The sequence below is a fragment of the Oncorhynchus clarkii genome, chromosome 12, assembly GCF_045791955.1.
Source record: "Oncorhynchus clarkii lewisi isolate Uvic-CL-2024 chromosome 12, UVic_Ocla_1.0, whole genome shotgun sequence".
Classification (NCBI taxonomy): Eukaryota; Metazoa; Chordata; class Actinopteri; order Salmoniformes; family Salmonidae; genus Oncorhynchus; species Oncorhynchus clarkii.
The window spans coordinates 89304262-89330392 of NC_092158.1; the positions used below are offsets into that span (position 1 = coordinate 89304262).

Here is a 26131-nt window from a genome sequence, read left to right on the forward strand (position 1 = left end):
GTTGATGTTCTTGGGGTAGCTGGCCCACTACCAGGTTGATGTTCTTGGGGTAGCTGGCCCACTACCAGGTTGATGTTCTTGGGGTAGCTGGCCCACTACCAGGTTGATGTTCTTGGGGTAGCTGGCCCACTACCAGGTTGATGTTCTTGGGGTAGCTGGCCCACTACCAGGTTGATGTTTTTGGGGTAGCTGAGCCGGCCCACTACCAGGTTGATGTTCTTGGGGTAGCTGAGCCGGCCCACTACCAGGTTGATGTTATTGTGGTAGCCGGCCCACTACCAGGTTGATGTTCTTGGGGTAGCTGAGCCGGCCCACTACCAGGTTGATGTTATTGGGGTAGCCGGCCCACTACCAGGTTGATGTTCTTGGGGTAGCTGAGCCGGCCCACTACCAGGTAGATGTTATTGTGGTAGCTGGCCCACTACCAGGTTGATGTTATTGGGGTAGCCGGCCCACTACCAGGTTGATGTTCTTGGGGTAGCTGAGCCGGCCCACTACCAGGTAGATGTTATTGTGGTAGCTGGCCCACTACCAGGTTGATGTTATTGGGGTAGCCGGCCCACTACCAGGTTGATGTTCTTGGGGTAGCTGAGCCGGCCCACTACCAGGTTGATGTTATTGGGGTAGCCGGCCCACTACCAGGTTGATGTTCTTGGGGTAGCTGAGCCGGCCCACTACCAGGTTGATGTTCTTGGGGTAGCTGGCCCACTACCAGGTTGATGTTCTTGGGGTAGCCGAGCCGGCCCACTACCAGGTTGATGTTCTTGGGGTAGCTGGCCCACTACCAGGTTGATGTTCTTGGGGTAGCCGAGCTGGCCCACCACCAGGTTGATGTTTTTTAGCCGAGCTGGCCCACCACCAGGTTGATGTTTTTTAGCCGAGCTGGCCCACCACCAGGTTGATGTTTTTTAGCCGAGCCGGCTCGGGGAGGCTTTTTAATTGTTATTTATAGAAAAGCAGGAACCACTAGAAGCCGATACAAGCTTTTGCAGGAACCACAGTTATAGTTAAGGCACACATCATACTAGATTTTAAGGTACAGCATTATAGATTGTAAGGTACACAGCATTATAGATTGTAAGGTACACAGCATTATAGATTGTAAGGTACACAGCATTATAGATTGTAAGGTACACAGCATTATAGATTGTAAGGTACACAGCATTATAGATTGTAAATCACACAGCATTATAGATTGTAAGGTACACAGCATTATAGATTGTCAGGTACACAGCATTATAGATTGTAAGGTACACAGCATTATAGATTGTAAGGTACACAGCATTATAGATTGTAAGGTACACAGCATTATAGATTGTAAGGTACACAGCATTATAGATTGTAAGGTACACAGCATTATAGATTGTAAATCACACAGCATTATAGATGTTAAGGCACTCAGCATTCTATATTTTAAGGCACTCACACACATAAGAGTTAGAAAGTGTCCCCACTACAACAAACAAATACTTAAATACATGTAATTTTGTCCTTAAAATATTTAATTGAAATACTGTAGAATTATGTTAATTCCTATGGAGGACTGCTCCTACGCAAGGTTTTTCCACCTTTTAATGGAGCGATTGGTGGTTGATCGTTGCACCACCGGGGAGTGACAATGTAGCCGATAGGTGGTTTCAAAGGCTCTCATTGGCTGAGATATAGCATGCGCAATCCAGGGTTTACCGACGTCATTGGAATAAATGGACCCGTCCCGGATGCCGTACTAAACCCGGACAGGATGTGGCTTTGAATAATGTTACCAGAATGTGTTAGCTAAGAACAACGACTTGTAAGCATAATGACAAAAACATGTTCCCCCAAGAAAAAATAGCTTTTGTATCAAAGTAGAGGATCGTGGCGGGGATGTGGCTACGTTATGGGAAACGTTTTCGGGAGAAAGAGTCGCCCTTCTCGAGTTACAGAACAAGACCGAGCGATTCTGGTCAGTTGTTGTTGCTAGCCTGTTTCAATAGTAGAGATGCTAGCTAGTTTGCTGGCCTGGATTAACGTTAGCTAGCTGTCTGATCTACACACTAACTTGGTAACAATGCCTGCTAGCTAACGTTAGCTAGTTATCAACACCCAGGCGCGATCATGGGACAGTCGCAGTTGTTAAAACGATGACGTGACGTCTCAAAGTGATCAACAGTAGCTAACTAAATTAGATTAGCCAGTTGTGATCGCATCAGCAGTGTCTGAGCCTGCAAATGACAGGGTGTGACAGGTATTTATAGCTAACTAGCTAGGGACTGTAGCCAGCTAACTATTTTCATGGCAGAATTATATTGTAGGTAACTAGCCATCTACATGGTAAACAATGTTCAGAAAATAGTGTATTGAGACGGTGTCTGGTTATCTCGTTGTGTATGTTCAACTCTCCAGCAACTGAAACAGCAGAGAGATAAACTGAAGCACTACCAGAAGAGAGTCACCCTGCAGCTGGAGAAGGAGAGGAGTCTGGCCAAGCAGCTGCTGAAGGATGGAAAGAAAGAGTGAGACTGGATACTTCACTTGTTCAGGCATCATCTAGGCTATAGCCAGGTCCCAGATGTGTTTGTTCTGTCTTGTTGTAATGGGGTGTTTCCAGGTTAAATGAAGACCATTGCGGTTGTTGATGAAGTCAGTGGATTAGTACACGTTGCAACAGGGAGACGCCTCCAGCACAGAAGCAGAGCAAAATAACGAGCCGTTTCTGAGCCCTTACATCCATTTCTAATCACATATGTTCTCTAAACACATGACCAAAGATAAGGCAGTGACTCGCACAGTCTGCAGATACAACAATAATAACCAGTGTCCTCAGAACTGGCACCTTTCGACTGGCTCCCACACTATCAGCACGTAGAACTGGCACCTTTAGACTGGCTCCCACACTATCAGCACGTAGAACTGGCTCCCACACTATCAGCACGTAGAACTGGCTCCCACACTATCAGCACGTAGAACTGGCTCCCACACTATCAGCACATAGAACTGGCTCCCACACTATCAGCACGTAGAACTGTCTCCCACACTATCAGCACGTAGAACTGACACCTTTAGACTGGCTCCCACACTATCAGCACGTAGAACTGGCACCTTTAGACTGGCTCCCACACTATCAGCACGTAGAACTGGCACCTTTCGACTGGCTCCCACACTATCAGCACATAGAACTGGCACCTTTAGACTGGCTCCCACACTATCAGCACGTAGAACTGTCTCCCACACTATCAGCACGTAGAACTGTCTCCCACACTATCAGCACGTAGAACTGGCTCCCACACTATCAGCACGTAGAACTGGCTCCCACACTATCAGCACGTAGAACTGGCACCTTTAGACTGGCTCCCACACTATCAGCACATAGAAATGGCACCTTTAGACTGGCTCCCACACTATCAGCACGTACAACTGGCTCCCACACTATCAGCACGTAGAACTGGCCATAACATTCAACCTTGCACCAATACAATCCTGTGTATTACAGAATGGAAAAGTGGAATACATTGTGTTAACCACTTAACTGCATATGAACGTTATTCATCTTAATTGTCCCATTACACTAGCAAACAGCTGTGACTACTAAGATGTATCAAGTCTAGTCAAATCACCAATGCATGCATATCACCAGAATCTAACTGTTGAATTGTGGACTGACTGAATCTGATCAATGCATGACTAGCTGCTTGATGATAAGAAAAATAAACACTTCTAATGTAAGGACTTGGTTTATTGTGCAGTGTGTTGTTCTTCCACTCCGTAGGAAGGCACTGGTTCTTCTCAAGAAGAAGCGTTATCAGGATCAACTGCTAGACAAGACTGAGAACCAGATATCAAACCTGGAACGCATGGTGAGGCTGAGGCTCTTCTTGGGTCCTATGGTTTCACTGACTTTTATAGAATGTAACTACATTGATGTCATGTTTTGCACAGCCAACCTCTCTTTTAAACGGTTTCCTGGCTGGGTATATCTTGGATGTTCTGTATGGTGAACACTATCTATCTTAACGTACTGATGTGTTTTTACAGGTCCAGTGCTGGGTTCTCCTATCTTAACATACTGATGTGTTTTTACAGGTTCAGTGCTGGGTTCTCCTATCTTAACGTACTGATGTGTTTTTACAGGTCCAGTGCTGGGTTCTCCTATCTTAACGTACTGCTGTGTTTTTACAGGTTCAGTGCTGGGTTCTCCTATCTTAACGTACTGATGTTTTTACAGGTTCAGTGCTGGGTTCTCCTATCTTAACGTACTGCTGTGTTTTTACAGGTTCAGTGCTGGGTTCTCCTATCTTAACATACTGCTGTGTTTTTACAGGTTCAGTGCTGGGTTCTCCTATCTTAATGTACTGATGTGTTTTTACAGGTTCAGTGCTGGGTTCTCCTATCTTAACGTACTGCTGTGTTTTTACAGGTTCAGTGCTGGGTTCTCCTATCTTAACATACTGCTGTGTTTTTACAGGTCCAGTGCTGGGTTCTCCTATCTTAACGTACTGATGTGTTTTTACAGGTTCAGTGCTGGGTTCTCCTATCTTAACGTACTGCTGTGTTTTTACAGGTTCAGTGCTGGGTTCTCCTATCTTAACATACTGATGTGTTTTTACAGGTTCAGTGCTGGGTTCTCCTATCTTAACGTACTGCTGTGTTTTTACAGGTCCAGTGCTGGGTTCTCCTATCTTAACGTACTGATGTGTTTTTACAGGTTCAGTGCTGGGTTCTCCTATCTTAACGTACTGCTGTGTTTTTACAGGTTCAGTGCTGGGTTCTCCTATCTTCACATACTGCTGTGTTTTTACAGGTTCAGTGCTGGGTTCTCCTATCTTAACATACTGATGTGTTTTTACAGGTTCAGTGCTGGGTTCTCCTATCTTAACGTACTGCTGTGTTTTTACAGGTTCAGTGCTGGGTTCTCCTATCTTAACATACTGCTGTGTTTTTACAGGTTCAGTGCTGGGTTCTCCTATCTTAACGTACTGCTGTGTTTTTACAGGTTCAGTGCTGGGTTCTCCTATCTTAACGTACTCATGTGTTTTTACAGGTTCAGTGCTGGGTTCTCCTATCTTAACATACTGATGTGTTTTTACAGGTTCAGTGCTGGGTTCTCCTATCTTAACGTACTGCTGTGTTTTTACAGGTTCAGTGCTGGGTTCTCCTATCTTAACATACTGATGTGTTTTTACAGGTTCAGTGCTGGGTTCTCCTATCTTAACGTACTGCTGTGTTTTTACAGGTTCAGTGCTGGGTTCTCTTATCTTAACATACTGATGTGTTTTTACAGGTTCAGTGCTGGGTTCTCCTATCTTAACGTACTCATGTGTTTTTACAGGTTCAGTGCTGGGTTCTCCTATCTTAGCGTACTGATGTGTTTTTACAGGTTCAGTGCTGGGTTCTCCTATCTTAACATACTGATGTGTTTTTACAGGTTCAGTGCTGGGTTCTCCTATCTTAACGTACTGCTGTGTTTTTACAGGTCCAGTGCTGGGTTCTCCTATCTTAACGTACTGATGTGTTTTTACAGGTTCAGTGCTGGGTTCTCCTATCTTAACGTACTGCTGTGTTTTTACAGGTTCAGTGCTGGGTTCTCCTATCTTAACATACTGCTGTGTTTTTACAGGTTCAGTGCTGGGTTCTCCTATCTTAACGTACTGCTGTGTTTTTACAGGTTCAGTGCTGGGTTCTCCTATCTTAACGTACTGATGTGTTTTTACAGGTCCAGTGCTGGGTTCTCCTATCTTAACATACTGCTGTGTTTTTACAGGTCCAGTGCTGGGTTCTCCTATCTTAACGTACTGCTGTGTTTTTACAGGTCCAGTGCTGGGTTCTCCTATCTTAACATACTGCTGTGTTTTTACAGGTTCAGTGCTGGGTTCTCCTATCTTAACGTACTGCTGTGTTTTTACAGGTTCAGTGCTGGGTTCTCCTATCTTAACGTACTGCTGTGTTTTTACAGGTTCAGTGCTGGGTTCTCCTATCTTAATGTACTGCTGTGTTTTTACAGGTCCAGTGCTGGGTTCTCCTATCTTAACGTACTGATGTGTTTTTACAGGTTCAGTGCTGGGTTCTCCTATCTTAACGTACTGCTGTGTTTTTACAGGTTCAGTGCTGGGTTCTCCTATCTTAACATACTGCTGTGTTTTTACAGGTTCAGTGCTGGGTTCTCCTATCTTAACGTACTGCTGTGTTTTTACAGGTTCAGTGCTGGGTTCTCCTATCTTAACGTACTGATGTGTTTTTACAGGTCCAGTGCTGGGTTCTCCTATCTTAACATACTGCTGTGTTTTTACAGGTCCAGTGCTGGGTTCTCCTATCTTAACGTACTGCTGTGTTTTTACAGGTCCAGTGCTGGGTTCTCCTATCTTAACATACTGATGTGTTTTTACAGGTTCAGTGCTGGGTTCTCCTATCTTAACGTACTGCTGTGTTTTTACAGGTTCAGTGCTGGGTTCTCCTATCTTAGCATGTAGTGTAAATGTTTTCACAGGTTCAAGACATTGAGTTTGTCCAGATCGAGATGAAAGTCATTGAGGGGCTGAAGGTTGGAAATGACTGTCTGAAGAGTATGCATGAGGTAGGTTATGGTTCGCTTCTTAGTCCAGGGTTTTCTATGGGTGGGAATCTGCTCTTCCTCAGAATACAAGTGAGTCACATGACAGACTAAGCACACATTCACAGTCACACACTCGCGTGTGGTTAGGCATGCACACACACTCACACAGGTGTAAGACATTCAGCTCAGTGTCCTAAGTGTTAATAAATAATCCTTCCAGTGGCATGTAACCTTTTATGTGATCTGCACCCCAGACGGTGTGTTAGCTAGCGGCACTGTGCACATGGTTTGAAGATTAAAGGATTAGGTTCCAAATCCCTGACTACAGCGAGCCTAGTGGTGTGACTGCTGCTCCGTATCCTGGGTTACTCTGTCTGTCTGTTTGTCTGGCTGGCTGGCTGTCTGTCTGGCTGTCTGGCCACAACCTGCTCAGTGAATTATTCTCTTTAAGAGAGACAATGTTTAATCTCTCTCACACACACACACACACACACAGAGAGACACACACACACACAGAGACACACACACACACACACACACACAGAGAGACACACACACACACACACACACAGAGACACACACACACACACACACACACACACACACACACACACACACACACACAGAGACACACACACACACAGAGACACACACACACACAGAGACACACACACACACAGAGACACACACACACACAGAGACACACACACACACACACACACACATAGAGACATAGAGACATAGAGAAACAGAGAATAAGTAAACTAGAATACTTTCTGCTCCTAACTTGACATTGTCCCTGTCTGGTCCTCTCAGGCCATGTCACTAGAGGACGTGGAGAGGATCATGGATGAGACCCAGGATGCTATAGAATACCAGAGGGTGAGTTTCTCTGTTCCCATGGTGTCATCAATAAATTGGATATACCCCTTTTTACAGTCCTAACTCTTCATCCATCCCAAGTACTTCAGTCTTCAGTGTAGTGTGTGTTGCTGCCCAGCTGACATGCTCTGCTCTGGTTGATCCTACAGCAAATAGATGAGCTGCTGTCAGGCTCCCTGACTCAGGAGGATGAGGATGCTGTGTTATCTGAGCTGGAGGCTATCACTCAGGTGTGTATCATACTGAGCTACATCAGTCTCCTCTGGCTGTTATCTGAGCTGGATACTATCACTCAGGTGTGTATCATACTGAGCTACATCAATCTCCTCTGGGTATAATACCAGGAGGAAGAGGAAGAGGGTGGTGAAACAACACCTGCCATGGAGGACCAAAACACTTCTGGTTTTATTTTCCACCTGGTAGTTAATTGCACTTAACTGGTTGACCTGATCAAGTCCTGTTTAACCTGTGTAACCGTTGGCTCCCTCTACTGCTGCAGGGAGAAGATGTAGAACTTCCAGAGGTCCCCACTGATTCTCTACCAGAGGTCCCAGAACCAGCTGAGACCGAGCCAGGTAACGGTACTGTCTACCCTGTTACATTACCTCAATCATTGTGATGGTAGTAGTACTGTCTACCCTGTTACATTACCTCAATCATTATGATGGTAGTAGTACTGTCTACCCTGTTACATTACCTCAATCATTATGATGGTAGTAGTACTGTCTACCCTGTTACATTACCTCAATCATTATGATGGTAGTAGTAGTAGTACTGTCTACCCTGTTACATTACCTCAATCATTGTGGTGGTAGTACTGTCTACCCTGTTACATTACCTCAATCATTGTGGTGGTAGTAGTACTGTCTACCCTGTTACATTACCTCAGTCATTATGATGGTAGTAGTACTGTCTTTACCCTTTTACATTACCTCAGTCATTATGATGGTAGTAGTACTGTCTACCCTGTTACATTACCTCAGTCATTATGATGGTAGTAGTACTGTCTTTACCCTTTTACATTACCTCAGTCATTATGATGGTAGTAGTACTGTCTACCCTGTTACATTACCTCAATCATTGTGGTGGTAAGTATTGACAGTCTCACAGTAAAAGCTGATCTAGGAACAGTTTGGCCTTTTTAGGTAATTTATTAATAGGACAGAGGACAGAGGGACCTGATCCTAGATCAGCACTCTTACTCTGAGACACATTGTAGATACAGTCCCTGACCATGGTTTCTTTGTTCTCAAGAGAGAAGACCAGCAAGGAACAAGGAGAACAGAGAGATGCTGGCAGCGTAGAGACAAGACTCAACAATATCAACAGTAGCTGTGGATGGAGCTAGTCCAACTGACTCAACAACAACAACAGTAGCTGTGGATGGAGCTAGTCCAACTGACTCAACAACAGTAGCTGTGGATGGAGCTAGTCCAACTAACTCAACAATATCAACAGTAGCTGTGGATGGAGCTAGTCCAACTGACTCAATAACAGTAGCTGTGGATGGAGTTAGTCCAACTGACTCAACAACAACAATATCAACAGTAGCTGTGGATGGAGCTAGTCCAACTGACTCAACAACAGTAGCTGTGGATGGAATTAGTCCAACTGACTCAACAACAGTAGCTGTGGATGGAGTTAGTCCAACTGACTCAACAACATCACTATCAACAGTAGCTGTGGATGGAGCTAGTCCAACTGACTCAACAACAGTAGCTGTGGATGGAGTTAGTCCAACTGACTCAACAACAACAATATCAACAGTAGCTGTGGATGGAGCTAGTCCAACTGACTCAATAACAGTAGCTGTGGATGTAGCTAGTCCAACTGACTCAACAACAACAGTAGCTGTGGAAGGAGTTAGTCCAATTGACTCAACAACAACAATACCAACAGTAGCTGTGGATGGAGCTAGTCCAACTGACTCAACAACAATATCAACAGTAGCTGTGGATGGAGCTAGTCCAACTGACTCAATAACAGTAGCAGCTGTGGATGGATCTAGTCCAACTAACACAACAACAACAACAGTAGCAGCAGTAGCTATGGATGGAGCTAGTCCAACTGACTCAATAACAACAACAGTAGCAACAGTAGCTATGGATGGAGCTAGTCCAACTGACTCAATAACAACAACAGTAGCAACAGTAGCTATGGATGGAGCTAGTCCAACTAACTCAACAACAACAACAGTAGCTGTGGATGGGGCTAGTCTAACTGACTCAATAACAACAACAGTAGCAACAGTAGCTATGGATGGAGCTAGTCCAACTGACTCAATAACAACAACAGTAGCAACAGTAGCTATGGATGGAGCTAGTCCAACTGACTCAATAACAACAACAGTAGCAACAGTAGCTATGGATGGAGCTAGTCCAACTGACTCAATAACAACAACAGTAGCAACAGTAGCTATGGATGGAGCTAGTCCAACTAACTCAACAACATCAACAGTAGCTATGGAGGGAGCTAGTACAACTAACTCAACAACATCAACAGTAGCTATGGATGGAGCTAGTCCAACTAACTCAACAACATCAACAGTAGCTATGGATGGAGCTAGTCTAACTAACTCAACAACATCAACAGTAGCTATGGATGGAGCTAGTACAACTAACTCAACAACAACAGTAGCTATGGAGGGAGCTAGTACAACTAACTCATCATCAACAGTAGCTATGGATGGAGCTAGTACAACTGACTCAATAACAACAACATCAACAGTAGCTATGGATGGAGCTAGTCAAACTGACTCAATAACAACAACAGTAGCAACAGTAGCTATGGATGGAGCTAGTCCAACTAACTCAACAACATCAACAGTAGCTATGGATGGAGCTAGTCCAACTAACTCAACAACGACAACATCAACAGTAGCTATGGATGGAGCTAGTCCAACTAACTCAACAACAACAACATCAACAGTAGCTATGGAGGGAGCTAGTACAACTAACTCAACAACATCAACAGTAGCTATGGATGGAGCTAGTCCAACTAACTCAACAACATCAACAGTAGCTATGGATGGAGCTAGTCCAACTAACTCAACAACATCAACAGTAGCTATGGAGGGAGCTAGTACAACTAACTCAACAACAACAGTAGCTATGGAGGGAGCTAGTACAACTAACTCAACAACATCAACAGTAGCTATGGATGGAGCTAGTCCAACTGACTCAATAACAACAACATCAACAGTAGCTATGGATGGAGCTAGTACAACTAACTCAACAACAACAACATCAACAGTAGCTATGGATGGAGCTAGTCCAAATAACTCAACATCAACAGTAGCTATGGAGGGAGCTAGTACAACTAACTCAACAACAACAACATCAACAGTAGCTATGGATGGAGCTAGTACAACTAACTCAATAACAACAACATCAACAGTAGCTATGGAGGGAGCTAGTACAACTAACTCAACATCAACAGTAGCTATGGATGGAGCTAGTACAACTAACTCAACATCAACAGTAGCTATGGAGGGAGCTAGTCCAACTAACTCAACAACATCAACAGTAGCTATGGAGGGAGCTAGTACAACTAACTCAATAACAACAACATCAACAGTAGCTATGGAGGGAGCTAGTACAACTAACTCAACATCAACAGTAGCTATGGATGGAGCTAGTCATCTTGCTGGTCGCTCACTGCATGGAGGAGCAGAATCCATCCATCCAGACTCACTCTGCTGGTCTGTCCAGTCCCTGATCCCCCTCTGTCTCATAGAATGGAGTGCAGGTACAGAAGTACACATTCCTCTTCGTAAAAACTTTATCGTCCCAACGCTGAACAATATGATTTGTATCAAAAACGGGAACAAATGTGTACACACACAGATGTGTACAAGCAGACACACACACACCACGAGGCCTAGGAGAACATTAGTGCTGAAGTCTCCTCTGGTTCCCGAGGCCTAGGAGAACATTAGTGCTGAAGTCTCCTCTGGTTCCCGAGGCCTAGGAGAACATTAGTGCTGAAGTCTCCTCTGGTCCCCGAGGCCTAGGAGAACATTAGTGCTGAAGTCTCCTCTGGTTCCCGAGGCCTAGGAGAACATTAGTGCTGAAGTCTCCTCTGGTTCCCGAGGCCTAGGAGAACATTAGTGCTGAAGTCTCCTCTGGTCACTCTGTTTTTAATGATGAATTAAACACTAAAGGGAAAATGATTGCCGTCTCTCAGTATATGGTTTGGATTGATTGGTAACATGTTGTCACTGTACAAATTCCTTTATAATTCACACGACTGATAAATGAAGTTAGACGTAACCGAAGATAATGTCATTTTAAAACCCTTGTTCTCCATAATTAAAAGGCAGAGCTGTGGCTTACAGACAACTCTGTGTCTCGCTCTTTTCACCTCATCTCCTGTTGTACTCTGCTAGGTCGATAACAAGCGAAACACAGCACAACTAATTACACTATATGTCCACATTTTACTATTCATGCATCAGAAACACTATTTTAAAGTCATATTTGTTGTTTTTTAGCAACATGATGATCCCTTTTCATAGATGCTCACTGAAGACCATATTCAGTGTGTAGTATATAATCTCACCACAAGGTGGCACTAGACACCAGTGAGAGAGTTCTCAGAACCAGTTTGGAGACTTAAGTGTTTTTGGCAAAGAAAAGAGAGGCGCAATCCCAAATCAACCCCTAGAACCTATTCAGAGAGGAGTTGATTGGTATAAGCAGTATGGTGAAACTTTCCCCTAGGTCAGGGGTAGGCAGCCCTGTTCCTGGACCAATGTGCCCTCTGATAGGCTAGCCCAGGGGTAGGCAGCCCTGTTCCTGGACCAATGTGCCCTCTGATAGGCTAGCTCAGGGGTAGGCAGCCCTGTTCATGGACCAATGTGCCCTCTGATAGGCTAGCCCAGGGGTAGGCAGCCCTGTTCCTGGACCAATGTGCCCTCTGATAGGCTAGCTCAGGGGTAGGCAGCCCTGTTCCTGGACCAATGTGCCCTCTGATAGGCTAGCTCAGGGGTAGGCAGCCCTGTTCCTGGACCAATGTGCCCTCTGATAGGCTAGCTCAGGGGTAGGCAGCCCTGTTCCTGGACCAATGTGCCCTCTGATAGGCTAGCTCAGGGGTAGGCAGCCCTGTTCCTGGACCAATGTGCCCTCTGATAGGCTAGCTCAGGGGTAGGCAGCCCTGTTCCTGGACCAATGAGCCCTCTGATAGGCTAGCCAACCCTGTTCCTGGACCAACGTGCCCTCTGATAGGCTAGCTCAGTGGTAGGCAGCCCTGGTCCTGGGCCAATGTGCCCTCTGATAGGCAGCCCTGGCCCTGGAGAGCCACAGGATTGTGCTTTCAACCAACCTGAAAGACTAGGTGTGTTGAATTGAGTAATTTGCTGAACTGATCAATTAGCTCATTTGGTCAGTTCAGTGATTGACTAAATTCAACACACCTGGTCTTCCAGGTTGGTTTAAAGCACAATCCTGTGGCTCTCCAGGACCAGGGCTGCCTACCCCTGAGCTAGCCTATCAGAGGGCACATTGGTCCAGGGCTGCCTACCCCTGAGCTAGCCTATCAGAGGGCACATTGGTCCAGGACCAGGGCTGCCTACCCCTGAGCTAGCCTATCAGAGGGCACATTGGTCCAGGAACAGGGCTGCCTACCCCTGAGCTAGCCTATCAGAGGGCACATTGGTCCAGGAACAGGGCTGCCTACCCCTGAGCTAGCCTATCAGAGGGCACATTGGTCCAGGAACAGGGCTGCCTACCCCTGAGCTAGCCTATCAGAGGGCACATTGGTCCAGGAACAGGGCTGCCTACCCCTGAGCTAGCCTATCAGAGGGCACATTGGTCCAGGAACAGGGCTGCCTACCCCTGAGCTAGCCTATCAGAGGGCACATTGGTCCAGGAACAGGGCTGCCTACCCCTGAGCTAGCCTATCAGAGGGCACATTGGTCCAGGAACAGGGCTGCCTACCCCTGAGCTAGCCTATCAGAGGGCACATTGGTCCAGGAACAGGGCTGCCTACCCCTGAGCTAGCCTATCAGAGGGCACATTGGTCCAGAAACAGGGTTGCCTACCCCTGAGCTAGCCTATCAGAGGGCACATTGGTCCAGGAACAGGGTTGCCTACCCCTGAGCTAGCCTATCAGAGGGCAAGTTGTAGCTATTACCATATTGTTCCACTCTAGGGGTCAATGTGGGATTGGGCTGTGATGTGTGTGAGACGTTTTATCCAGGTGAGAGAGAGCCACTGCATTGTTTACAGCCAGAACTACACTAAACAGAATACTTGGAATGAACAATGAGCTAACACCAATTACCCACTCTGAACAACATCACCCACGGACGGTGCTATGGAAAACAATTCGTTTGCCCCCATGGGTTTCCTACCTTACATAATGCTATTGTATACAGCCCTCAAACTTAGCTCAGGACCTTGAAGCCAGTTCCACTGCATTATTTACATTGTTCCCCTCTAATCAGGGACTGACTTCGACCTGGGACACCAAGTGGGTACAATTTAATGATCAGGTGGAACAGAAAACCAGTTGTCTCGACCTCATAGGGTAAGAGTTGTATACCCCTGGTATAGGGTACAACGTTTTCTATCCAAATATGTTTATGCAGATGGTTGTATATCGTTATTGTAGCGCATGTTTATATGACCAGAGGATAAGGTATTGTTGCTGTATTTAAAGAGGATACAATATGTTGGACCTGTCACAGTCAAACATTGGAACATGAAGCTATGACGTCATTGTGTGGGTTAGTAGAACTGTTCCCACAACAGTCCACTTACTGGCCTAGTCATGGTGAGGACAGGAGTATTGGCACTGGCCTCTCTCGCCCACTCTCTGACTGACTACCTGTCTCCCTCTCTGAGCAGTATACCACAGCTCTGTCTACCTGTCTCCCTCTCTGAGCAGTATACCACAGCTCTCTGTCTACCTGTCTCCCTCTCTGAGCAGTATACCACAGCTCTGTCTACCTGTCTCCCTCTCTGAGCAGTATACCACAGCTCTTTGTCTACTTGTCTCCCTCTCTGAGCAGTATGCCACAGCTCTCTGCCTGTCTGTCTCCCTCTCTGAGCAGTATACCACAGCTCTCTGCCTGTCTGTCTCTCTCTCTCTGAGCAGTATACCACAGATCTCTGCCTGTCTGTCTCTCTCTCTGAGCAGTATACCACAGCTCTCTGCCTACCTGTCTCCTTCTCTGAGCAGTATACCACAGATCTCTGTCTACCCGTCTCCCTCTCTGAGCAGTATACCACAGCTCTCTGCCTACCTGTCTCCCTCTCTGAGCAGTATACCACAGCTCTCTGCCTACCTGTCTCCCTCTCTGAGCAGTATACCACAGCTCTCTGCCTGGCTGGCTGGAGCCCAAGTCAGATGTGGACTGGATTCCACCCACAAGGCTTCGGCCCACACCGCTGCTGCCCTGAAGCCAGAACTACAGACCTCCTACTGCTGGTGACGAGCTGATCAGGAACAGGAAGTCTGGTTTCCTGAAGCCAGAACTACAGACCTACTGCTGGTTGCGAGCTGATCAGGAACAGGAAGTCTAGTTTCCTGAAGCCAGAACTACAGACCTCCTACTGCTGGTGACGAGCTGATCAGGAACAGGAAGTCTAGTTTCCTGAAGCCAGAACTACAGACCTACTGCTGGTGACGAGCTGATCAGGAACAGGAAGTCTGGTTCACATGCCTGTGAAAGGTAGTCTTCTAATGTTGTGGACATCTTCCTTCCTAAACTACGCTGGCTCCTTGTATAATGGATCATCTCTCTATGTAAAAACCATTGTAGCCATAACGGTGGGTGTGTTCCACACAGCGGTATCCTCCACTTGTCACATTATGACACATCCAGGACACTTACTGAAAACATTCCCTGGTGTTATTTTCCAGCAGTAACTGACCGTATTAATTATACTTCCCCTGTGAGAAAAGGGCTCGTGTCCTTCACCAGGCCTTTGTTCAGTTTCGTACAGTCTGAATTGGTGTTACATGACTTATGACTTGTAGGTTTGGTATGTGAGGCTATTGATTTTGTTTAGTAACAAATATTTCCATGATGATAGTGATTTAAAAAATAGTAATCGTCATTCTTTGTTTTATTTATTTTTTGTGATGTTTAATTTCACTATATCACCTGAAGTGTAGATGCAGTCACCTGAAGTGTAGATGCAGTCACCTGAAGTGTAGATGCAGTCACCTGAAGTGTAGATGCAGTCATACAGTGCCTGTAGAAAGTCTACAGCCCCCTTGGATTTATTCACATTTTAATGTGTTACAAAGTGGGATTAAAAATTCTACTTTTTTGTTTTATGTCAGCAAGCTACACAAAACACACACAATGTTAAAGATGAATGAAAAATAAAACATCTTGATTAGATCAAATAAATAATTAAACGCCATCTACACACAGTACAACATAAAGTGAAAACATATTTTGTAGAACATTTAGTAAATGTATTGAAAATGAAATACAGAAATATCTAATTTACATAAATATTCACACTGCTGAGTCAGTACTTTGTAGAAGCACCATTGGCAGCGATTACAGCTGTGAGGCTTTCTGGGTAAGTCTCATTAAAGCTCTCCACACCTGAATTGTGCAACATTTGCCCATTCTTTTTTTTCAATGTGTTAAGTCATTCCATAGATTTTCAAGCAGATTGTAACTTGGCCAATCAGGAACATTCACTGTCTTCTTGGTAAAATATTCCAGTGTAGATTTGGCCTTGTGTTGTAGGTTATTGTCCTGCTGAAATGTGAATTCCTCTCCCAGTGACTGGTGTAAAGCAGACTGAACCACGTTTTCCTCTAGGATTTTGCCTACGCTTAGCGCCATCCCATTTCTTTTCATCCTGAAAAATTGACCAGTATTTGCCGATGTCAAGCATGCCCATAACACGATTCAGCCACTACCGTGCTTGAAAATAAGGAGGCAGTTACTCAGTGACGTGTTGTTGGATTTTCCTCAAACATAAGGCTTTGCATTCAGGCCAAAAGGTGTCTGTCTTTGCCTTGTTTGGACTTTCTATAGGCACTGTATATATTTATAAAATATTAAGCTTTATAGAACTATAATAAATCCTTGCCACCGTGCTTCTGCAACGCTTGCTGTTTGGGGTTTTAGGCTGGGTTTCTGTGTAAGCACTTTATAAATACATTTGGCGTTATAAATAAATTTGATTTGAAATCAATGTCAGAAATTCAAATGAATAATGCAAGTAGTTTAACATATTTGGGCAGAGAGAGAAGGGGAGAGGCGGTGTTTCAGAGAAGGCGGGTGGTGCTCTTGTAATTGGAAAAGCTCCGCGATGTGACAAGACGCTTTGGCGAACACCGCAGAGATTGATTGCGTGAGAGGGATTTGAGTGGGTGCAACCGACCAAAGAGAATCTTCCGGTTACTGTCTTTCTTTCAGGCACACGTACCTTCGCGGTAAATCGCATCACATCGTCTCTTCGTTTAGGCTACTCTCTCTACCCATTCGGCGTATTTCACTCGGATAACTTCTCTCTAAAGGAAAATACTGTTTATGGTTTTGACCGAAGATTTCAAGATGTCTCGCACCGACGAGGTTCACCGCATAACGGAGAATGTCTACAAGGTAAGCTTCTACAACTATAAAAAGTTTGATACCACAGGTTATTGACAGACTATATAGGCCTACTCATAATATAAGTTATGTAAATATTTTGGAATGTGTTTTTATTAGTGATTTAATAGCATTTTTGCCCTCCCCCATTCGGTGCGCATCTTGAACTGCGATTAGAATCTCTTCTCTCGAAGAGAATTCCCGAGGGAGCGTTCGATGCTCTTTACTGAAGGTCTTCCCTGTTCAATTATATTGGCCTACTTTTCTGAATAAATGTACTTTTCAACATTACGACCTACTTCCCGAATGACATTCTGTGCGTTATCATACGTATTTTACAGTCAATAGCGACGCGTAGCTTTCATTTTGTTGCCGTCCGTGGGGCATCAGGTAGGACTACATTTCTACAGTAAAATCAGCGCTCCTCGGCGCAGCCGCACAATGTAGGCTACACACCACTGTTCAGACATGTCATACTGCGCTATGCTTCTGCCATAATAACTAGATCATGTTTGTAATACGTTCAGGCTCAGTATTATGTTGTGAGAGATGGTGAACATGTAATGGACAGGCTACATATGACACACACCGTGGCACAGTCACATTTAATCAATAGATTCATTACACATTAACTTATTTCAATGTATTTAATGTTGGCACCCTACTGTGTCCACTAGAACAGGGTGTGTGTGTGTGAGAGAGAAAGAGGGAGACATTCCTACACATTTGTGTTTGGTTGACAGGGCAGGAAGGAGGAGGAGGTAGAGGTAGGGCAGCTAGCAGGCTGTGTTGTAACAGGTACTTCAAACATTTGCCCTGGGGATTTCAACATCACAAAACCTGTTCAGCAAAAATAAGCCTGGGCTGGAGCCTCTGTGTTAGTTTCATATTGGGACGAGCTTCTTTCCAGGCGTTCATATTCCATTGATGACCTAAGAGAACAGCCTCCCAACTGATCCACTAGGACCGCTAGATCTGTGTATTACTAGCTAGTTCAGGGTTTCTCAGTCGGTGCTGGGGATTTTTATTTATTTATCTGTTATTTATAGAACTATATTAAATTCTAGCCACCGTGCTTCCACATCTGCATTACTTGCTGTGTGGGGGTTTAAGCTGGGTTTCTGTATCAGCACGTTGTGGCATCTGCTGATGTAAAAATGGCTTTATAAATACATTTTGATTTGAAATCAAAGTCAGAAATTCAAATGAATAATGTAACTAGTTTAACATATTTGGGCAGAGAGAGAAGGGGGGCAGAGGGAGAAGGGGGGCGAGAGGAGGGGGGAGAGCGAGAGAGAGAGGCTGAGAGAGAGAGAGGGGGAGAGAGAGAGGGGGAGGAGAGAGAGAGCGAGAGAAAGGGGGGGAGAGCGAGGGGGAGAGAGAGAAAGGGGGGAGAGAGAGAGAGAGAGAGAGAAAGGGGGGGAGAGCGAGCGAGAGAAAGGGGGGAGAGCGAGAGAAAGGGGGGAGAGCGAGAGAAAGGGGGAGAGCGAGAGAGAGAGAAAGGGGGGGAGAGCGAGAGAGAGAGAAAGGGGGGGAGAGCGAGAGAGAGAGAAAGGGGGGGAGAGCGAGAGAGAGAGAGAAAGGGGGGGAGAGCGAGAGAGAGAGAGAAAGGGGGAGAGAGAGAGGGAAAGGGTGGGAGAGAGAGAGAGGGAAAGGGTGGGAGAGAGAGAGAGGGAAAGGGTGGGAGAGCGAGAGAGAGAGAAAGGGGGGAGAGGGAGAGAGAAGGGAGGGAGAGAGAGAGCGAGAGAAAGGGGGGGGAGAGCGAGAGAAGGGGAGAGGTGTTTCAGAGAAGGCGGGTGTCCTGGGCCCCCCTGGGTGTATGTTTATTTCCCCCTCCCCCAGCACTACACAGCTGATTCAAATAACCAACTCTTCATCAAGCTTTGAATCTTTGAATCAGCTGTGTAGTGCTGGGGGGGGGAAACAAAATGTTCACTGGGGTCAGGACCACCTTTAGGAAACCCTCAACTAGTTGACACCTGACGGCTGAGATTTCAGATGGGACAGAACCTTCCTTTTACACTGCCTAGAGCCCTAGGCCTATAGGAAACGAACTGGCTTACAGAATATGGAAGGGCCTTGGGGTTTGGACCTGGAACAAGGTATTTTGTTGTAGTGGGGCGTCTGCACATATAAGCCTACAGAAATACCTGGACTAAAACACTCAGTTCAGTTGGAACCATTTTAAAGTATGCTATAAGGGTCTCAACTACCACATGTTGGCTGGCCATAGGGCTCAAGTTGACTTCCTTGCGCTTGGCAACAGGGCTTGAACCTTTTTAATGAAACGCTATGGGAAACACCTGGTGCATAGTTGTTGTGGAATGCTTACAAAACTCTCTGGTTATGAGGATACTAACAACTTCCTGTTACACATGGAATCACATCACTATGATTCTACACACACACAGCCTCCATGTTCTCCTCTCAGCTTTTCAAGGTGGAGAGACCATGGCGATGTTAGTAGGGCCCACCGTAGAAAAAGGTTTGGCAAAAGAAACCAAATCTTTGTTCTTTTTTGGTTATTGTTCAGTTTCTACCATCTATGTTTCAAAATCCTTCAAACCGTTTTCTCCCTACTGAACACCACCCAAGCCCCAACATCCAACTAACCACCCATTTGCCCTGTTCACTGCAGTGCACCGACTTCCACACACCCCCCCCTCTTCTCTCAGCCTTCACCAGGCACAGTTCTACACTGAAAGAAGGACATGTAGGATCTCAGAATAGGGCTGAGGGGAGCTGAGGTCTCTCTTGCTCTTCTTTTGGGAATCTGTCAGACGTCAGAAAGGAGGCCAGATGACGAGAGGCTGGGAGGGAGATGCTTCTTTAAGAGACCCTGAAGGAGGGAGGGAGGGAGGCGGGGAAGTGTTTGTTCTCTGGATGGATACACACCTGATACTGTTTGAGTCTCTATATGCACTTGATGAATCATTAGTCCTCCAGTGTTGATAATGATGCCTCCTGGCCCTGTGTAGTAGTACTGGCCAAGTGTAGTAGTTGTACTGGCCAAGTGTAGTAGTAGTAGTGGCCCTGTGTAGTAGTAGTGGCCCTGTGTAGTAGTACTGGCCAAGTGTAGTAGTAGTAGTACTGTCCAAGTGTAGTAGTAGTAGTACTGGCCCTGTGTAGTAGTAGTAGTAGTGGCCCTGTGTAGTAGTAGTAGTAGTGGCCCTGTGTAGTAGTAGTAGTAGTAGTACTGGCCCTGTGTAGTAGTAGTACTGGCCCTGTGTAGTAGTAGTACTGGCCCTGTGTAGTAGTAGTAGTACTGGCCCTGTGTAGTAGTAGTAGTACTGGCCCTGTGTAGTAGTAGTAGTACTGGCCCTGTGTAGTAGTAGTAGTAGTACTGGCCCTGTGTAGTAGTAGTAGTAGTACTGGCCCTGTGTAGTAGTAGTAGTGGCCCTGTGTAGTAGTAGTAGTGGCCCTGTGTAGTAGTACTGGCCCTGTGTAGTAGTAGTACTGGCCCTGTGTTGTAGTAGTAGTAGTACTGGCCCTGTGTTGTAGTAGTAGTACTGGCCCTGTGTAGTAGTAGTAGTAGTAGTACTGGCCCTGTGTAGTAGTACTGGCCCTGTGTAGTAGTAGTAGTAGTAGTAGTACTGGCCCTGTGTAGTACAAAGCTCTCCCTCGCCCTCCATTTGGCAAATCTGACCATAATTCTATCCTCCTGTTTACAAGCAAAAACTAAAGCAGGAAGTACCAGTGACTCGCTCAATACGGAAGTGGTCAGATGACGAGGATGCTACACTACAGAACTGTTTAGCTACCACAGACTGGAATATGTTCCGGGATTCATCCAATGGCATTGAGGAATACACCACCTCAGTCAAGTGCATTGATGACGTTGTCCCCACAGTGACTGAACATACATATCCCAACCACAAACCCTGGATTACAGGAAACATCCGCATCAAGCTAAAGGCTAGAGCTGCTGCTTTCAAGGAGCGGGAGACTAATCCGGACGCCTATAAGAAATCCTGCTATGCCCTCAGACGAACCGTCAAACAAGCAAAGCATCAAAACAGGATTAAGATTGAATCCTACTACACCGGCTCTGATGCTCGTCGGATGTGGCAGGGCTTGAAAACTATTACGGACTACAAAGGGAAACCCAGACGCGAGCTGCCCAGTGATGTGAGCCTACCAGACGAGCTAAATGCCTTTTATGCTCGCTTCGAGGCAAGCAACACTGAATCATGCACGAGAGCACCAGCTGTTTTGAATGACTGTGTGATAACGTTCTCGGCAGCCGATGTGAACAAAACCTTTAAACAGGTCAACATTTACAAAACCGCGGGGCCAGACGGATTACCAGGACGTGTACTCAAAGAATGCGCGGACCAACTGTCGAGTGTCTTCACTGACATTTTCAACCTCTCCCTGACCGAGTCTGTAATACCTACATGTTTTAAGCAGACCACCATAGTCCCTGTGCCCAAGGAAGCAAAGGTAACTTGCCTAAATGATTACCGCCCCGTGGCACTCACATCGGTAGCCATGAAGTGCTTTGAAAGGCTGGTCATGTCTCACATCAACAGCATCCTCCCGGACACCCTAGACCCACTCCAATTCACATACCGCCCCAACAGATCCACAGATGACGCAATCTCTATTGCACTCCACACGGCCCTTTCTCACCTGGACAAAAGCAACACCTATGTGAGAATGCTATTCATTGACTACAGTTCAGCGTTCAACACCATAGTGCCCTCAAAGCTCATCAATAAGCTGAGGACCCTGGGACTAAACACCTCCCTCAGCAACTGGATCCAGGACTTCCTGACAGGCTGCCATCAGGTGGTAAGAGTAGGCAACAACACATCTGCCATGCTGATCCTTAACACTGGGGCCCCTCAGGGGTGTGTACTTAGTCCCCTCCTGTATTCCCTGTTCACCCATGACTGCGTGGCAAAACACGACTCCAACACCATCATTAAGTTTGCTGACGACACAAGTGGGTAGGCCTAATCACCGACAATGATGAGACAGCCTATAGGGAGGAGGTCAGAGAACTGGCAGTGTCGTGCCAGGACAACAACCTCTCCCTCAATGTGAGCAAGACAACGGAGCTGTTGGTGGACTAGAGGAAAAGGTGGGCCGAACAGGCCCCCATTAACATTGACATGGCTGTAGTGGAGCGGGTCGAGAGTTTCAAGTTCCTTAGTGTCCACATCACCAACAAACTATCATGGTCTAAACATACCAAGACAGTTGTGAAGAGGGCACGACAAAACCTTTTCCCCCTCAGGAGACCGAAAAGATTTGGCATGGGTCCTCAGATCCTCAAAAGGTTCTTCAGCTGCACCATCGAGAGCATCCTGACCGGTTGTATCACCGCCTGGTATGGCAACTGCCGGGCATCTGACCGCAAGGCACTACAGAGGGTAGTGTGAACGGCCCAGTACATCACTGGGGCCAAGCTTCCTGCCATCCAGGACCTATATAATAGGTGGTGTCAGAGGAAAGCCCATAAAATTGTCAGACTCCAGTCACTCAAGTCATAGACTGCCCCCACCTACATATACAGATGACCTCAACTAGCCTGTACCCCTGCACACTGACTCTGTACCGGTGCCCCCTGTATATAACCTCCACACTGACTCTGTACCGGTGCCCCCTGTATATAACCTCCACACTGACTCTGTACCGGTGCCCCCTGTATATAACCTCCACACTGACTCAGTACTGGTGCCCCCTGTATATAACCTCCACACTGACTCAGTACCGGTGCCCCCTTTATATAGCCTTGTTATTTTTATTCTTACTGTGTTAGTTTTTATTATTACTTTTTATTCTAGCCCACTTGGTAAATATATTCTTCTTCTTGAACTGCACTGTTGGTTAAGGGCTTGTAAGTAAGGAATTCACGGTAAGGTCTATACTGTTGGTTAAGGGCTTGTAAGTAAACATTTCACGGTAAGGTCTACACGGTTGGTTAAGGGCTTGTAAGTAAGGAATTCACAGTAAGGTCTATACTGTTGGTTAAGGGCTTGTAAGTAAACATTTCACGGTAAGGTCTACACTGTTGGTTAAGGGCTTGTAAGTAAGGAATTCACGGTAAGGTCTACACTGTTGGTTAAGGGCTTGTAAGTAAACATTTCACGGTAAGGTCTACACGGTTGGTTAAGGGCTTGTAAGTAAACATTTCACGGTAAGGTCTACACTGTTGGTTAAGGGCTTGTCAGTCAGCATTTCACGGTAAGGTCTACACTGTTGGTTAAGGGCTTGTAAGTAAGGAATTCACGGTAAGGTCTACACTGTTGGTTAAGGGCTTGTAAGTAAACATTTCACGGTAAGGTCTACACGGTTGGTTAAGGGCTTGTAAGTAAACATTTCACGGTAAGGTCTACACTGTTGGTTAAGGGCTTGTCAGTCAGCATTTCACGGTAAGGTCTACACTGTTGGTTAAGGGCTTGTCAGTCAGCATTTCACGGTAAGGTCTACACTGTTGGTTAAGGGCTTGTCAGTCAGCATTTCACGGTAAGGTCTACACTGTTGGTTAAGGGCTTGTAAGTAAACATTTCACGGTAAGGTCTACACGGTTGGTTAAGGGCTTGTAAGTAAACATTTCACGGTAAGGTCTACACTGTTGGTTAAGGGCTTGTCAGTCAGCATTTCACGGTAAGGTCTACACTGTTGGTTAAGGGCTTGTCAGTCAGCATTTCACGGTAAGGTCTACACTGTTGGTTAAGGGCTTGTCAGTCAGCATTTCACGGTAAGGTCTACACGGTTGGTTAAGGGCTTGTAAGTAAACATTTCACGGTAAGGTCTACACGGTTGGTTAACGGCTTGTAAGTAAACATTTCACGGTAAGGTCTACACTGTTGGTTAAGGGCTTGTCAGTCAGCATTTCACGGTAAGGTCTACACTGTTGGTTAAGGGCTTGTCAGTCAGCATTTCACGGTAAGGTCTACACTGTTGGTTAAAGGCTTGTAAGTAAACATTTCACGGTAAGGTCTACACTTGTATTCGGCGCATGTGACAAATAAAGTTTGATTTGGTTGGCTCTGCTATGCCTAACTGTGGTGGTGTCACCGGACTGGCCGTGTTCGTGTCACCGACTGGCCGTGTCACCTGACTTGATGACTGGCCGTGGCCAGTTTCCTGTCTCCTACTAGTCTGGGGTTTCCCCAAGCCTCATTGGTTGTTAGCAGGACTGGGGATTGATTGTGACATGGTTTAGGAGACATTTGAATCCTGCTGGGTCATTTCACTACAGAATGCATTAGTGCGGTCTTGTGCACGCGTGCCTAAGCAGCCGGCGGCTGCACCGGGTGGAGGAGATGCCAACACGCTGCTGTGACTCACATGACACCACTGTGTGTGTCAGAGTACAGGGCAGGGTTTGTAAGCACAGCAGTGTGTGTGTGTGTGTGTGGGTTGAATCTCATTGTGGCACTGTTTGTTCAGTAAAGGGGCACTCCTTGGTTTGAGTCCCTACATGAGTACAGGGCAGGGTTTGTAAGCACAGCTGTGGGGGTGTTGGAATCTCACGCTCTTCCTCAGGGATGTGGCCCACGGACCCCCTTTTATAGTGGATTCATCTCCCAAAACATAATACAGTGGGGCAAAAAAGTATTTAGTCAGCCACCAGTTGTGCAAGTTCTCCCACTTAAAAAGATGAGGCCTGTAATTTTCATCATAGGTACACTTCAACTATGACAGAGAAAATGAGGGGAAAAAATCCAGAAAATCACATTGTAGGATTTTTTATGAATTTATTTGCAAATTATGGTGGAAATTTGTTTTATTTTTATTTTTTTATTTCACCTTTATTTAACCAGGTAGGCTAGTTGAGAACAAGTTCTCATTTGCAACTGCGACCTGGCCAAGATAAGGCATAGCAGTGTGAACAGACAACACAGAGTTACACATGGAGTAAACAATTAACAAGTCAATAACACAGTAGAAAAAAGGGGAGTCTATATATACATTGTGTGCAAAAGGCATGAGAAGGTAGGCGAATAATTACAATTATGCAGATTAACACTGGAGTGATAAATGATCAGATGGTTATGTACAGGTAGAGATATTGGTGTGCAAAAGAGCAGAAAAATAAATAAATAAAAACAGTATGGGGATGAGGTAGGTGAAAATGGGTGGGCTATTTAAAATAAGTATTTGGTCAATAACAAAAGTTTATCTCAATACTTTGTGATATACCCTTTGTTGGCAATGACAGAGGTCAAATGTTTTCTGTAAGTCTTCACAAGGTTTCCACACACTGTTGCTGGTATTTTGGCCCATTCCTCCATGCAGATGTCCTCTAGAGCAGTGATGTTTTGGGGCTGTTGCTGGGCAACACGGACTTTCAACTCCCTCCAAAGATTTTCTATGGGGTTGAGATCTGGAGACTGGCTAGGCCACTCCAGGACCTTGAAATGCTTCTTACGAAGCCACTCCTTCATTGCCCGGGCTGTGTGTTTGGGATCATTGTCATGCTGAAAGACCCAGCCACGTTTCATCTTCAATGCCCTTTCTGATGGACGAGGTTTTCACTCAATATCTCACGATACCTGGCCCCATTCATTCTTTCCTTTACACCGACTGGCCGTGGCGGTGTCACCAGACTGGTCCCCCGTGTGGTTCTGGGATTTTTGCTCACCGTTCTTGTGATTATTTTGACCCCGCGGGGTGAGATCTTGCGTGGAGCCCCAGATCGAGGGAGATTATCAGTGGTCTTGTATGTCTTTCACTTCCTAATAATTGCTCCCACAGTTGATTTTTTCAAACCAAGCTGCTTACCTATTGCAGATTCAGTCTTCCCAGCCTGGTGCAGGTCTACAATTTTGTTTCTGGTGTCCTTTGACAGCTCGTTGGTCTTGGCCATAGTGGAGTTTGGAGTGTGACTGTTTGAGGTTGTGGACAGGTGTCTTTTATACTGATAACAAGTTCAAACGGGTGCCATTAATACAGGTGGAGGACAGAGGAGCCTCTTAAAGAAGAAGTTACAGGTCTGTGAGAGCCAGATATCTTGCTTGTTTGTAGGTGACCAAATACTTATTTTCCACCATAATTTGCAAATAAATTCATAAAACATCCTACAATGTGATTTTCTGGATTTTTTTTTTTCTCATTTTGTCTGTCATAGTTGAAGTGTACCTATGATGAAAATTACAGGCCTCTCATCTTTTTAAGTGGGAGAACTTGCACAATTGGTG

General features: G+C 45.7%; 2 protein-coding genes across 6 annotated transcripts in view; both read left to right on the top strand.

Annotated features, from left to right (window-relative positions):
* Window positions 1-1706: 1706 nt before the first annotated feature.
* LOC139422349 (charged multivesicular body protein 6-like) lies at window positions 1707-11582 on the top strand. Its single transcript, XM_071173551.1, has 9 exons — window positions 1707-1945; window positions 2386-2495; window positions 3749-3836; window positions 6464-6550; window positions 7346-7411; window positions 7561-7641; window positions 7911-7986; window positions 8666-11288; window positions 11504-11582. Exons 1-8 carry the CDS (start codon window positions 1880-1882, stop codon window positions 8713-8715), a joined length of 624 nt encoding a protein of 207 aa, XP_071029652.1. The 5' UTR covers window positions 1707-1879; the 3' UTR covers window positions 8716-11288; window positions 11504-11582.
* A 5095-nt stretch (window positions 11583-16677) lies between these two features.
* Window positions 16678-26131, top strand: part of LOC139421600 (BAR/IMD domain-containing adapter protein 2-like) — a 134385-nt gene continuing 124931 nt past the window's right edge. For 4 of the 5 annotated variants that reach the window (XR_011635653.1, XM_071172651.1, XM_071172655.1 and 1 more), the window contains exon 1: window positions 16697-16988. Coding sequence is in view for 4 of the 5 variants with exons in the window: in XM_071172651.1 (XP_071028752.1) it covers window positions 16917-16988 (72 nt within the window). In the remaining variant the exon portion in view is untranslated. Of the gene's footprint in view, window positions 16989-26131 lie in introns of all 5 variants that reach the window. The other variant, XM_071172654.1, reaches the window with a different exon arrangement.